This window comes from Oncorhynchus kisutch, linkage group LG14 (genome assembly GCF_002021735.2).
Source record: "Oncorhynchus kisutch isolate 150728-3 linkage group LG14, Okis_V2, whole genome shotgun sequence".
NCBI lineage: Eukaryota > Metazoa > Chordata > Actinopteri > Salmoniformes > Salmonidae > Oncorhynchus > Oncorhynchus kisutch.
Genome location: NC_034187.2, coordinates 229094 through 240974, shown reverse-complemented (window position 1 = coordinate 240974; position 11881 = coordinate 229094). Strand labels below are relative to the sequence as shown.

Below are 11881 nucleotides of genomic sequence, written 5' to 3'. Positions count from 1 at the left end.
GTTATATCCTGCCTGTTTGGCCCTGTCCGGGGGATCATCGGATGGGGCCACAGTGTCTCCTGACCCCTCCTGTCTCAGCCTCCAGTATTTAAGCTGCAGTAGTTTATGTGTCGGGGGGCTAGGGTCAGTCTGTTATATCTGTAGTATTTCTCCTGTCTTATCCGGTGTCCTGTCTAAATTTAAGTATGCTCTCTCCAATTCTCTCTTTCTCTCTTTCTTTCTTTCTCTCTCTCAGAGGACCTGAACCCTAGGACCATCCCTCAGGACTATCTGGCATGATGACTCTTTGCTGTCCCCAGTCCACCTGGCCGTGCTGATGCTCCAGTTACAACTGTTCTGCCTGCGGCTATGGAACCCTGACCTGTTCACCAGACGTGCTACCTGTCCCAGACCTGCTGTTTTCAACTCTCTAGAGACAGCAGGAGAGTCAGAGATACTCTCAATGATCGGCTATGAAAAGCCAACTGACATTTACTCCTGAGGTGCTGACTTGTTGCACCCTCGACAACCACTGTGATTATTATTATTTGACCATGCTTGTCATTTATGAACATTTGATTATCTTGGCCATGTTCTGTTATAATCTCCACCTGGCACAGCCAGAAGAGGACTGGCCACCCCTCATAGCCTGGTTCCTCTCTAGGTTTCTTCCTAGGTTTTGGCCTTTCTATGGAGTTTTTCCTAGCCACCATGCTTCTACACCTGCATTGCTTGCTGTTTGGGGTTTTAGGCTGGGTTTCTGTACAGCACTTTGAGATATCAGCTGATGTAAGAAGGGCTATATAAATACATTTGATTTTATATTGACATTAGGGAGAGGCATGCGTAGCCGAGTGATTATTGGGTCCAGTGAGTAGCTGGGCGAGCTGGAGACACGGCAATTCAGACAGCTAGCGGGGCGGGGCTAGCAAGCTAGCAGAAGGGCCTTAGAGGGACGCTGCGACGGAAGAAGTCAGTTGTAGCCCCTTCGTGCGGTTACGTTGGCAGACCAGTCGTGATGGATCAGCAGGGCTCCATGTAGTAAAAGGGTCCAGGCCAATTGGCAAAATAGGTATAGTAGCCCCGCAAAATTTGCCTGATGAACCTCTTCCGTTAACAGCTGAAAGAGAGAAGGGTGGGCTGGATGTTGATCCTGCTGCTCTGATTGGATAGAGCAAAGCTGTATTTCTCCATCCACACGCTTCACTTCACAATTCCACTTGATCACTTCTCGCATGTTTCGGTCTGTTCATTTAGATTGCTTCTGCTTCCTGTTAGCTGATACTATGATAAATCAAATGGCGAGGACGTTTGCTAGTATCGCAAGTTATCAATGTGCATAATCTCTAACAAGCGGGGTGAGGGTAGTGAAAATACATGCACCAATGCGCATTCTGACTGAGTGACAGCCAACTTGTCTGCCCCTTGCAATTTGAGGACACAGAAACACACACCCTTGTTGCTCCTTATCTTCAACCTGTTTTCTCTACCAAGGTGCAGGGAGAAAGATCCCGATCACAAGTATCATCCGATCCGACTATCAACTGTCAATTTACCGATATGATTACGAATACGAGTATGGCCAAGTCGCCACACCCCTAGTATTTACAACTGGTCATTACCACCATTGTAAAAGCTGATGTTAGGATCGGCGGGAGAGATGAACAGAGGCGGTAGGAGTGAGTTGGTAATGGTGGTGAGTAGTGAGGACAAAATGGAGGAAATTGAGAACATTTTGGTGAAGCAAAAGCTGTGCTGGAATGCGAACAATATGGGTGTCAGTTCTGATGGTATGGAGCGGGAGGATGAGGGTCAAGGACCGGAATGGTCTGTAGATGAAAGACATAGGAAGAAGAGAGATCATGATACTGAAAGCAGTGGAGCATCTAGTAAAGAAAGCATAAAGAGGGTCAAGGTAGGAAGCAAGAGTAGTGATGTGTTGGAGTGGAAAGCGGTGATGGTGTTTGATGAGACCACAGGTCCTCATTTAGACACTATCAGATGAACGAATGCCGTAGAGAAAGAGCTAGGTGAAGTCAAATTAGCTTGGTTAATTGGAAATGGTAGATTGTTAATTTTTTTGTGTTAGACAGGCTCAGCAAGAGAAGATTCTGAAAATGGAAAATGGGAAGAAGATTAAAAGCCATATCCCTGGTGCTTATGCTAGATAAAGGGGAGTCATCACGGACCTATTTCTCTCCATATCCCCAGATTCCTACCGCAAACTCGGAACATTTTCATCTGGATCTTCGCAACTAGCTAACCACAATCCCGGGTGACCACTCCTGGCTAGCGTTTCCATCCCGGAGCAAGCACCAATTAGCCTGAAGCTAGCCCGGCCAGGGCTCCTATGCTACCACCGAAGCCCACTCCTGGGCTACAATATCTGGACCCCCTCTACTGCCGGTACGGGGTACGGAACCCTGCCGATCCTCTACGACTGGAATACTGACATAATCTGCCCAAGGACTCCAACAGGCGCGACGTCCGCTGAAGGCCCATTCTGCTAACCTGCTAGGCCTACTAGCTACCTAGAGCTACTTGGAACCCTACTAATTCCACGACTGGTCTATCGACATCACCGCACGAAGAGGCAAAAACAGACTTTCCCCCATCGCGACATCCCCCAAAGGCTAACTTGCTAGCCCCGGTCTGCTAACTGTTAGCTTGCCTGCCCCAGTCTGCTAACTATTAGCTTGCCTGCCCAGGTCTGCTAATTGCTAGCTCCTGCTAACTGCTTGCTTGCTAACCCGGTCTGCTAACTGCTAGCTTGCCAGCCCCGGTCTGCTAACTGCTAGTTTGCCAGCCCCGGGCTGCTAACTGCTAGCTTGCCAGCCCCGGCCTACTAACTGTCTGAGTCGCCGTGTCCCCAGCCAGCCCAACCACTCACTGGACCCATATGTTCACCCGGCTTCGCATGCCTCTTTCTAATATCAATATGCCTCATCCATTACTGTCCTGGTTAGTGATTACTGTCTTATTTCACTGTAGAGCCTCTAGCCCTACTCAATATGCCCTAACCAACCATGTTGTCCCACCTCCTTGCAAATCTACGATTCCAGTGTTTAATTACTATATTGTAATTACTTTGCCGCCATGGCCTATTTATTGCCTTACCTCCCTTATCCCTTATCTTACCTCATTTGCACTCACTGTATATAGACTTTTTGTTTTCTTTTGTTCTACTGTATTATTGACTATGTTTTGTTTATTTCATGTGTAACTCTGTGTTGTTGTATGTGTCAAATTGCTTTGCTTTATCTTGGCTACCTGGTTAAATAAAGGTGAAATTAAAATAAAATAAAAATCACTGGTATCCCAAAACCTATGTCTACCGATGATATTAAAGAACATGTGAAGGGAGGAAAAGGCCTAAAGGTTGATCAGTATGAAAGATGGTCAAAGTAGTGAAAGCCTATCAGTGCTGCTGAAGTTAGAGAAGCTTATGCCTGGGAAAGTACAGGTAGGATTCCTTAGTTTCAATGTTAGAGTATGTGTCCCATATGCACTGCAGTGTTTTCATTGCCAAATAATGGGACATGTAGCTGCTCAGTGTAAAGGAATGAAAAGATGATGGTGAAGGTAGGAGCAATGTGAAGGTTAAGTGTTGTAATTGTGGGAGGGAACATAGTGCAAAATTAGTTGGATGCCAGGTGAAGAGAGAGGCTAGAGAGGCTCAGAGATATAGAATTAGTCATGATGTATTTTATGCAGACTCCAGAGGCTGTAAGACAGATTTGTGGAACTACAGTGCGGAATGATGAAGCTCACATGGATGTACCCGTAGTAAGTGGACCTACTGTCGGGCAGGTGCTTCTGATGGTCTTGGAATGGTTTGGAGGCCTGTTCATGAATGTGCGACGTCAAAAGACACTTTGATAATGAATAAAGTTGACTTCATAGCTTTTATTGGTAAGGTTATCAATACGACTCAGGTTGTGGAAAGCAGAAATGCCAGGATAGAAGGGCATTGTGGAGACGGCAAAAGATATTGAGGGTAGTAGATGTTAGGGTTGAAATGGTTGTTGACATGCTGAACAATCCTAAGGCTGGAGTGTTCCTGCATGATATAGATAAAGTTTAATGGGGTTGGGGAGGGGTTTTGGGGGGAGGTTGTGGTTTAAGCTAGAGATTTATTTGGTTTTGGATTTTATTTTCATGGCCGATCATGATTGATCGTACATTCCAACACAGTAGGATGCGGCATGAACATAAACGATTGTTTTGCGGACCGCCATGATATTGTAGAAGAAGAAGCAGCAGCAGCAGCAGCAGCAGAAGAAGAAGAAGCGTTACAGTTGCTCTCAACCAATCGGAAGTGAGTATTTTTCGCGCTGATTGGGACTCGAACTGAGTTTCCCCGCAAAGCTTTAAATTGAACGGAGTCGGCGTTTTCAAGATGATTCAAACTGACTATTTTCCAATTTGATAACTATTCGAGAAATTCAGCAGGTAATTTAACCAATTACTATGCGTATGAGAGGAGAACGCAATTGTGATCATCTTTCAATAAACGTGTCTGTAATTTAGCATGTCATAGGCACGTAGCTAGCTAACGTTAGCTGAATGTCCAGCAGTAATCTCGCTAACTTGAACTCAGAAACTAGCTAGTGTCACTGAGCGCCGGTTAATTCCGATCGTTTTCTGATTCGTTTCACTAGCTATGTGAAGTAACAGAACATTGTCATTCTATATTTGTCATGGTTTAGTTGATTTAGCCAATAGCCAGGGACCCTAACTACATAGCTAGCTACGTTAGCTAGCTGTAACTCACGCCAGTTTTTAGTTGTCGCGTCACTATCTCTACATTTCTAATATTTTACCAGAGTGAGAATGTGGCGTCTGATGTGCTTGGTAATGCCTACTACTACTACTACTACTGCTGTTGAAGTCTGTTAACTAGCTAGGCTTTCTCAAGTTTCCGCGGCTTTTCTCGGTGGATGATGCTGGCAGTTAGCGGTGGCTAATCAGTGAGTTATAACCATCTGGACCTTGCCTCTACTGATCATTAATTATTGGGACATGGCAGTAGCAAGCGAGCCAACCAGAGTGCTTAGACAAATGTGTTTATAACTAACCCTCTCATTGTTCTGTGGCTTAGTGAGAACTTAACACGTTTTCTCGTTGCTAGTTAACGTTAGCTGCTACATTTTCAATCATGTGTGGGCGCCCACTAAGGCGCTTATCAGATCAGTTTGCTTTGGTTGATAAGTTTGGTAGCTAGTCAGCAAGTTGAGTTAAGCTACTCATTTAAACTGTTCTGATTTGAATGTCGATCCATTTTATTGAGTTAACGATGTGGTTTAGCTCTTACTTTATCAGACTGATGTATCGTCTAGCTAGTTGTTTGCTGCGTCGCTGAAGTCGACAGCAGACTAGAATTCTGCCAGCAGCTCACACGATGACGTCACCTTTCGTATGGTAATGCAGAAACCTTCAAAATAAAAGGCCACGTTTCATGACATTATAATATGGATAACTCGTTGAAATCATATTGAATTTTAATCAATGGGCACTTTTATTGTGCCAAAAAGAAAATGCAGTAAGTCATTTGTGAAAACAAACAAAAAATACATGTTTTTAAAAATATAACTTTCGGCCGTGATTGGGACGTTTCATGACATTGTAATTGGTCCAGCGTTGGCCAGTGTAACCGGTGTGAAATGGCTAGTCAGCAGGGTGCGCGCTAATAGCGTTTCAATCTGTGACGTCACCCTTGGGCTGCCGTGGCTAAGGGTGACTGTTGTTTGTGCAGTGGGTCCCTGATTTGAACCCAGAGGGACGGAAGCTATACTGTTACACCGGGGTAGGGCGTTATTGTAAATAAGATTTTGTTCTTAACTGACTTGCCTAGTTCAATAAAGGTTACACACCACACTGACCAAAAAGTTATTTTGTTGGCATTTACACATGTCCCCATTACCAGTAAAACATAATCAAAACCTATTTATTTCACTTGCTGTGGTGTTTCGTTGTTTAGTCTTTCATTCTCAACCAGGATTTCATCATACATGTCAAGCAGTGAAGTTTCAGCTCTGTCTGTCCGTGGCCTCTCATCCTCGGTGCGCACTGTCACTGTGTCCGTTTCCATCTTGTCCAGCCATGTCTGTCCGTGGCCTCTCATCCTCGGTACACACTGTCACTGTGTCCGTTTCCATCTTGTCCAGCCATGTCTGTCCGTGTCCTCTTCCTCGGTACACACTGTCACTGTGTCTGTTTCCATCTTGTCCAGCTGTGTATGTAACATTTCACGTAAAACCTGTTTCTTGTCTGCATCGAAGTAGCAGTCCTTGTACCTAGCATCGAGCATGGTGGCGACACTGTAAAGAGAGAATGCCTGTTAAAGAAGTAGCAGTCCTTGTACCTAGCATCGAGCATGGTGGCGACACGGTAAAGAGAGAATGCCTGTTAAAGAAGTAGCAGTCCTTGTACCTAGCATCGAGCATGGTGGCGACACGGTAAAGAGAGAATGCCACCGAATCGCTTGTTCACCGCCTGTTGGCAGTTTTGTTGAGCAGGTGTGTCAATGCCATGACAGAGGGTATCACGTCTGCTGCAGACACAGTTGATGAATGTTCGAATGGCGTTAGCTAGTGTGTTCATGTGCCATTGAAATGGCATCAGCGGTATGACAACCAGCACATTCATGAGCATGCAATACTACTTTCCTCAGTACGACTTCCTTGACGACCCACTGTGCTGTCAGACTCGGCATGCTCATGGGGCTGTTATCCCTGGTCCAAATGTCTGTTTTGAAGCTAATAGCAGTGATGCTATTACTGTTTAACTCCGGTAGGGCAACATCTGGTACACACACTTTGTAGTGTGTACCAATGCTCGACCAGTCAGCGAAAGCCAACATCACCCACGACAGAACGGTTTATTGTCAAGGGCAATGAATTCCATTATTTTGTCGTTAATGGATTTCGCCTTTGAGTTGTCGCGCTGAAATGTTCTTACTCTTTCAAATGACTGCTGGACTTGTTGACTGCTCGATCCACACAGCAGACATTGGGCTATGTTAGGAAGGCTGTGTTATATAGGTATCAGCTTTGACATCTGTGTTGCACATCGGCGTTAAACTAGACATCGGGCCGATGTCTGCATTTTTAGCTAATATCGGCTGATTCCAATATCCCTAACTGGTATAAATAATACTTATTTGTAATATTGTATGTCAAATTATCCATTCATATTTCCAAACACTTGTACTGCACTAGAGTTTAAAAAAAAGATCTGTATTTACAAAGTTGAATGCCTTTTCAGGAGTGCTCTTAATAAAATGTAAATCCTATTGTGCTGCAGGAAGAAGGCTAATCTAGAACAGCTGTAGTTGTGAATGTTTTCACCTGTTGATCAAGCTTGTTGCCAATTGTTTTGACTTTCTCGGTATTGTCATTCTGGAGTCTTTGTTTGAAAATTCCTATTTCGAGTCGATTAACAATGCCCCCTGGCTTTTCAAAATATTGTGCTACTACACAGTGTATGAACCAAATAAAACAGGTTCATCAACATTTTAATGTCGACAATGTGAAATCTTCTAGACCAGTGGTTCCCAACTTTTTCTGAACCGTGGAACACCTTGATGTGATTTACAATTCTGCGGCACACCTACAATTTCTCAGTGTATTTATTGATAATGACCTCCATCTCTCATGTATTTATTGATAATCATCTATTTTCTCAAAAAAATGTTTTTTATTGCTTATCTTGGGCTCCAAGTGGTGCATTGCCTTAGACCGCTGCATCTCATTGCAAGAGGCGTCACTATAGTACCTGGTTCGAATCCAGGCGGCGTAACAATTGGCCCAGCGTCGTCTGGATTTGGCCAGAGTAGGCCGTCATTGAAAATAAGAATTTGTTCATAACTGTCTTGTCTAGTTAAAAAGGATTTATTTGAAATATTTTCTTAGTTCCTTACCCATGATGGTTCATTTGTGTGTACACCTTTTAAAAGCGAATCTAAAAAATAAATAAAAATGTAGCTCTGGTAAAATGTTTTAGTTTTGAACAGTTTGGGCTACAGAGGAGTGGTTTTCTGTATTGTAAAGGTGCAACCATGGACACGAAGCCACTCTGTTTGTTTCTAGAGCAGAGGCTGTGGTATAGCTAAGCCCAGAGCCATATATTAAGAAATAAATGACTAAACCCTATCAGACTTAGTTGTGCTAACTGTTTTTATAGACAAAAGTAAAATGATACAAATGACTTTGCTGGTGATGCGCACCCCTCAGGTGATACATGTAACAACAGCCTGAGCACACTGGACTGGAACCAACTATACAGATGGAACTATGTGTAACCATTTGAATGTGTTATCTGACCAACTCTAGTGCTCCCAAGTCAACTTTACATGTTTATAAGTGAGGGTTCAAAAAATTAGTCAAGATTAGGAAAAGTTTTGCAGCACACCTGAGAGTTCCTCAAGCTGCACACTGGTTGGAGCCATTGGTATAAATTCAGACACACACCTGTGTGTATTTCCATTTCGCAGAGTAGATGTAAATATTATTTTGATAGTCTAGTTAATAGAACGACAACATTAAGTTTAATTTAATAATTAGACAGATTGAAACTGACTTAGTGGAAGTTTTTATTTAAGGTCCTTGTGCTTTGGACCATAAGGAGTAATTCATTATTTCTCTCCTTCCCCCTCTGTGCTGTAGCTGAGTGAGGTTGGATGGGATGGACAGTAAGGGACGGTCTGGGATGGACAGTACCAGTAAGGGGCGGTCTCTGCCCTCTATGCCAGAGGCCCTCAACCCAGTCAGCATGAATCAGCTGTCTGAACCCCTGGGGGGGAGGATGGGTGGGGGTGATCTGGGGGTGGACCCGGCCCTGCTGATGGACAAGGCAGCTGCCCAGTTGGCCGTGACACTCCAGGACAGTGTTCTAAACAACATGGCTGCCCATGGTCATAACCATAACAACCACAGGCATGAGAGGCTGAAGGACCTGACGTCCCTCATGCTGAACGGCGACCAGGACAAGCTGTGCCACCCTGAGCCCCCCACCCTGAAGGGTGCTGAGGCCCCCCCCTCCCACCCCAGCCCCCAGAGGAAGGCCACCTCCCCCGAGATTAAACTGAAGATCACCAAGATGGTGTCCAAGGGGAAACCGCCACACTTCGAGCCGTGCTGTGGAGAGGGGCCCAACCTGCCTGCGGATACTGAGGGCCTCGTGGCTCTTGCCAGCAAGGAGGGGAGGAGAAAGAGAAGACCCATTAAACTCAAACACAGCTCTGCCTCTAACCCTGTTCCTATGGAGGTGTCTGCTGCCAGTCAGCCAGAGGAGGGCACTGCTGCCCCACAACAGGTGGGGGAGCTCCACTTCTCTAGTTCAATACAATGTTATTCTGTAGTAGACCATAAAAGAGAACATGAACTGTATCTTTATCTGCCTTAACAAACACTTTGGATTATAGAAAGTCTTGTTGCTCTATCAAGATGAACAGTAGATCAACTTCATCTTACACTCCTTGTGAGTCCTTGTTTCTGAGAGTCCTCCTGATTTCCAGCGTTGTTTTGGTTCTGACCGCGTGTTGTGGTTTCTCTCAGATCCAGCAGGCCAGTACTCTGGTGGAGGAGGAGGAGAGTCTGGAGGAGGAGGAGAGTCTGGAGGAGGAGGAGAGCCTGGAGGAGGAGGAGAGCCTGGAGGAGGAGGAGAGCCTGGAGGAGCAGTCTATCCCTGTCCATGCAGGGTTCTCCGTGGGTGATGTGGTGTGGACCAAGGTGCCAGGTTCTCCCTGGTGGCCCTGCATGGTGTCCACTGATCCAGAACTCAACACACACCTCAAACACAAAGGTACTACACACCTCAAACACAATGCAGTGTTGTACTACAGACACACACTGATCTTCCAGGTTCTGATATGGTTTTGCTCCTTTTATCTCCTCAGCAATTAACAGCCGGACAGCTGGAGTCATGTACCACGTCCAGTATTTTGGAGACACCCTGGAGAGAGGCTACATCTTTGAGAAGAACATGGTGTCATTCAGGGGGGAGGAGCAATATGTCGAGCTCTGCCATGGCGACAAACAACCTGCCTCCCGGGTCGTCCACAGGAAGGTCAGATGTGATTTATTTGGATCTCCATTAGTCAACACCAATGGGGACAGCTAGTCTCACTGGGATCTCCATTAGTCAACACCAATGGGGACAGCTAGTCTCACTGGGGTCTCCATTAGTCAACACCAATGGGGACAGCTAGTCTCACTGGGGTCTCCATTAGTCCACACCAATGGGGACAGCTAGACTCACTGGGGTCTCCATTAGTCCACACCAATGGGGACAACTAGACTCACTGGGGTCTCCATTAGTCCACACCAATGGGGACAGCTAGACTCACTGGGGTCTGACACATAACGAAAAATACATGTCAGACAAAAGACTTTACCATTTCCATTTAAAAACAGGACCATGTAGGGTGCGTGTGCATCTATCAGTTCCACATACATGTCTGGTGGGGTCAGTGCTGTGTGTAAGTTGACTATGCAAACAATTAGGTATTTCCAACATAATGTTTCTTATAAAAACAAGAAGTGACGTGGTCAGTATTTCCTCAACTCTTAGCCAAGACAGACTGACATGCATAGTATTAATATCATCCCTCTGATTACAATGAAGAGCAAGACGTGCCGCTCTGTTCTGGGCCAGCTGCAGCTTAACTAGGTCTTTCCTTCAGAACTGGACCACACGACTAGACAATAGTCAAGATGAGATAAAACTAGAGACTGCAGGACTTTGGAGTGTGGTATCAAAAAAAGCAGAGCATCTCTTTATTACGGCCAGACCACTTCCCATATTTACAACCATTGAATCTATATGTTTTGACCATGACAGTTTACAATCTAAGGCAACACCGAGTAATTTAGTCTCCTCAACTTGTTCAACAGCCACAGAATTCATGACCAGATTCAGCTGTGGTCTAGAACTTAGGGAACGATTTCTACCAAATATATTGCTGTTAGTTTTCGATGTTCAGGACCAGTTTATTACTGGCCACCCATTCCAAAACGGACTGCAACTCTTTGTTAAAGGGTTTCAGTGACATTATTAGCTGTTGCTGCTGATGTGTATATGGTTGAATCATCAGCATACATGTACACACATGCTTTGTTTAATGCCAGTGGCAGGTCATCTGTAACAATAGAAAAGAGTAGAGGGCCTTGAGAGCTGCCCTGCGGTACACCACGCATTACATGTTTGACATTAGAGAAGCTTCCATTAAAGAAAACCCTCTTTCTATTAGATAGCTCTGAATCCACGATATGGCAGAGGTTGAAAAGCCATAACACACACACTTTTTCAACAACAGTTTATGGTCAATAATATCAAAGGCTGCAATTAAATCTAACAGTACAGCTCCCGCAATCTTCTTATTATCAATTTCTTTCAACCAATCTTCAGTCATTTGTGTTGGTGCAGTACATATTGACTGACCTTCTCTAGAAGCATGCTGAATGTCTGTTGTTAATCTGTTTACAGAGAAATAGCATTATATTTGATAAAACACTATTTCTTTCCCAACAGTTAGCTAAGAGTTGACAGCAAGCTGATTGGTCTGCTGTTAGAACCAGTAAAGGCTGCTTTACCACGCATGGGTAGCGGAATGACTTTGGCTTCCCTCCACGCCTGAGTGCAATGTTTTCCAAATTCAAATAAATATATATATATATATATATATTTTTTTCCCTTATCTGCGTAAGTATTCAGACCCTTTGCTATGAGACTCGAAATTGAGCTCAGGTGCATCCTGATTCCATTGGTCATCCTTGAGATGTTTCTACAACTTGTTTGGAGTCCACCTGTGGTAAATTCAATTGATTGGATATGATTTGGGAAGGCACACACCTGTCTATATAATGTTCCACAGTTGACAGTGCATGTCCAAGCAAAAACC

At 44.7% G+C, this 11881-nt stretch overlaps 1 protein-coding gene across 3 annotated transcripts in view; it reads left to right on the top strand.

Annotated features, from left to right (window-relative positions):
• The first annotated feature begins 4250 nt into the window (after window positions 1-4250).
• nsd2 (nuclear receptor binding SET domain protein 2) overlaps window positions 4251-11881 on the top strand; it is a 48520-nt gene continuing 40889 nt past the window's right edge. The window contains exons 1-4 of one of the 3 annotated variants that reach the window (XM_031787614.1): window positions 4251-4297; window positions 8646-9294; window positions 9537-9783; window positions 9878-10047. In XM_031787614.1, coding sequence (XP_031643474.1) covers window positions 8665-9294; window positions 9537-9783; window positions 9878-10047 — 1047 coding nt within the window. In that variant the 5' untranslated portion in view covers window positions 4251-4297; window positions 8646-8664. Of the gene's footprint in view, window positions 4432-8645; window positions 9295-9536; window positions 9784-9877; window positions 10048-11881 lie in introns of all 3 variants that reach the window. The other 2 variants (XM_031787613.1, XM_031787615.1) reach the window with 2 other exon arrangements.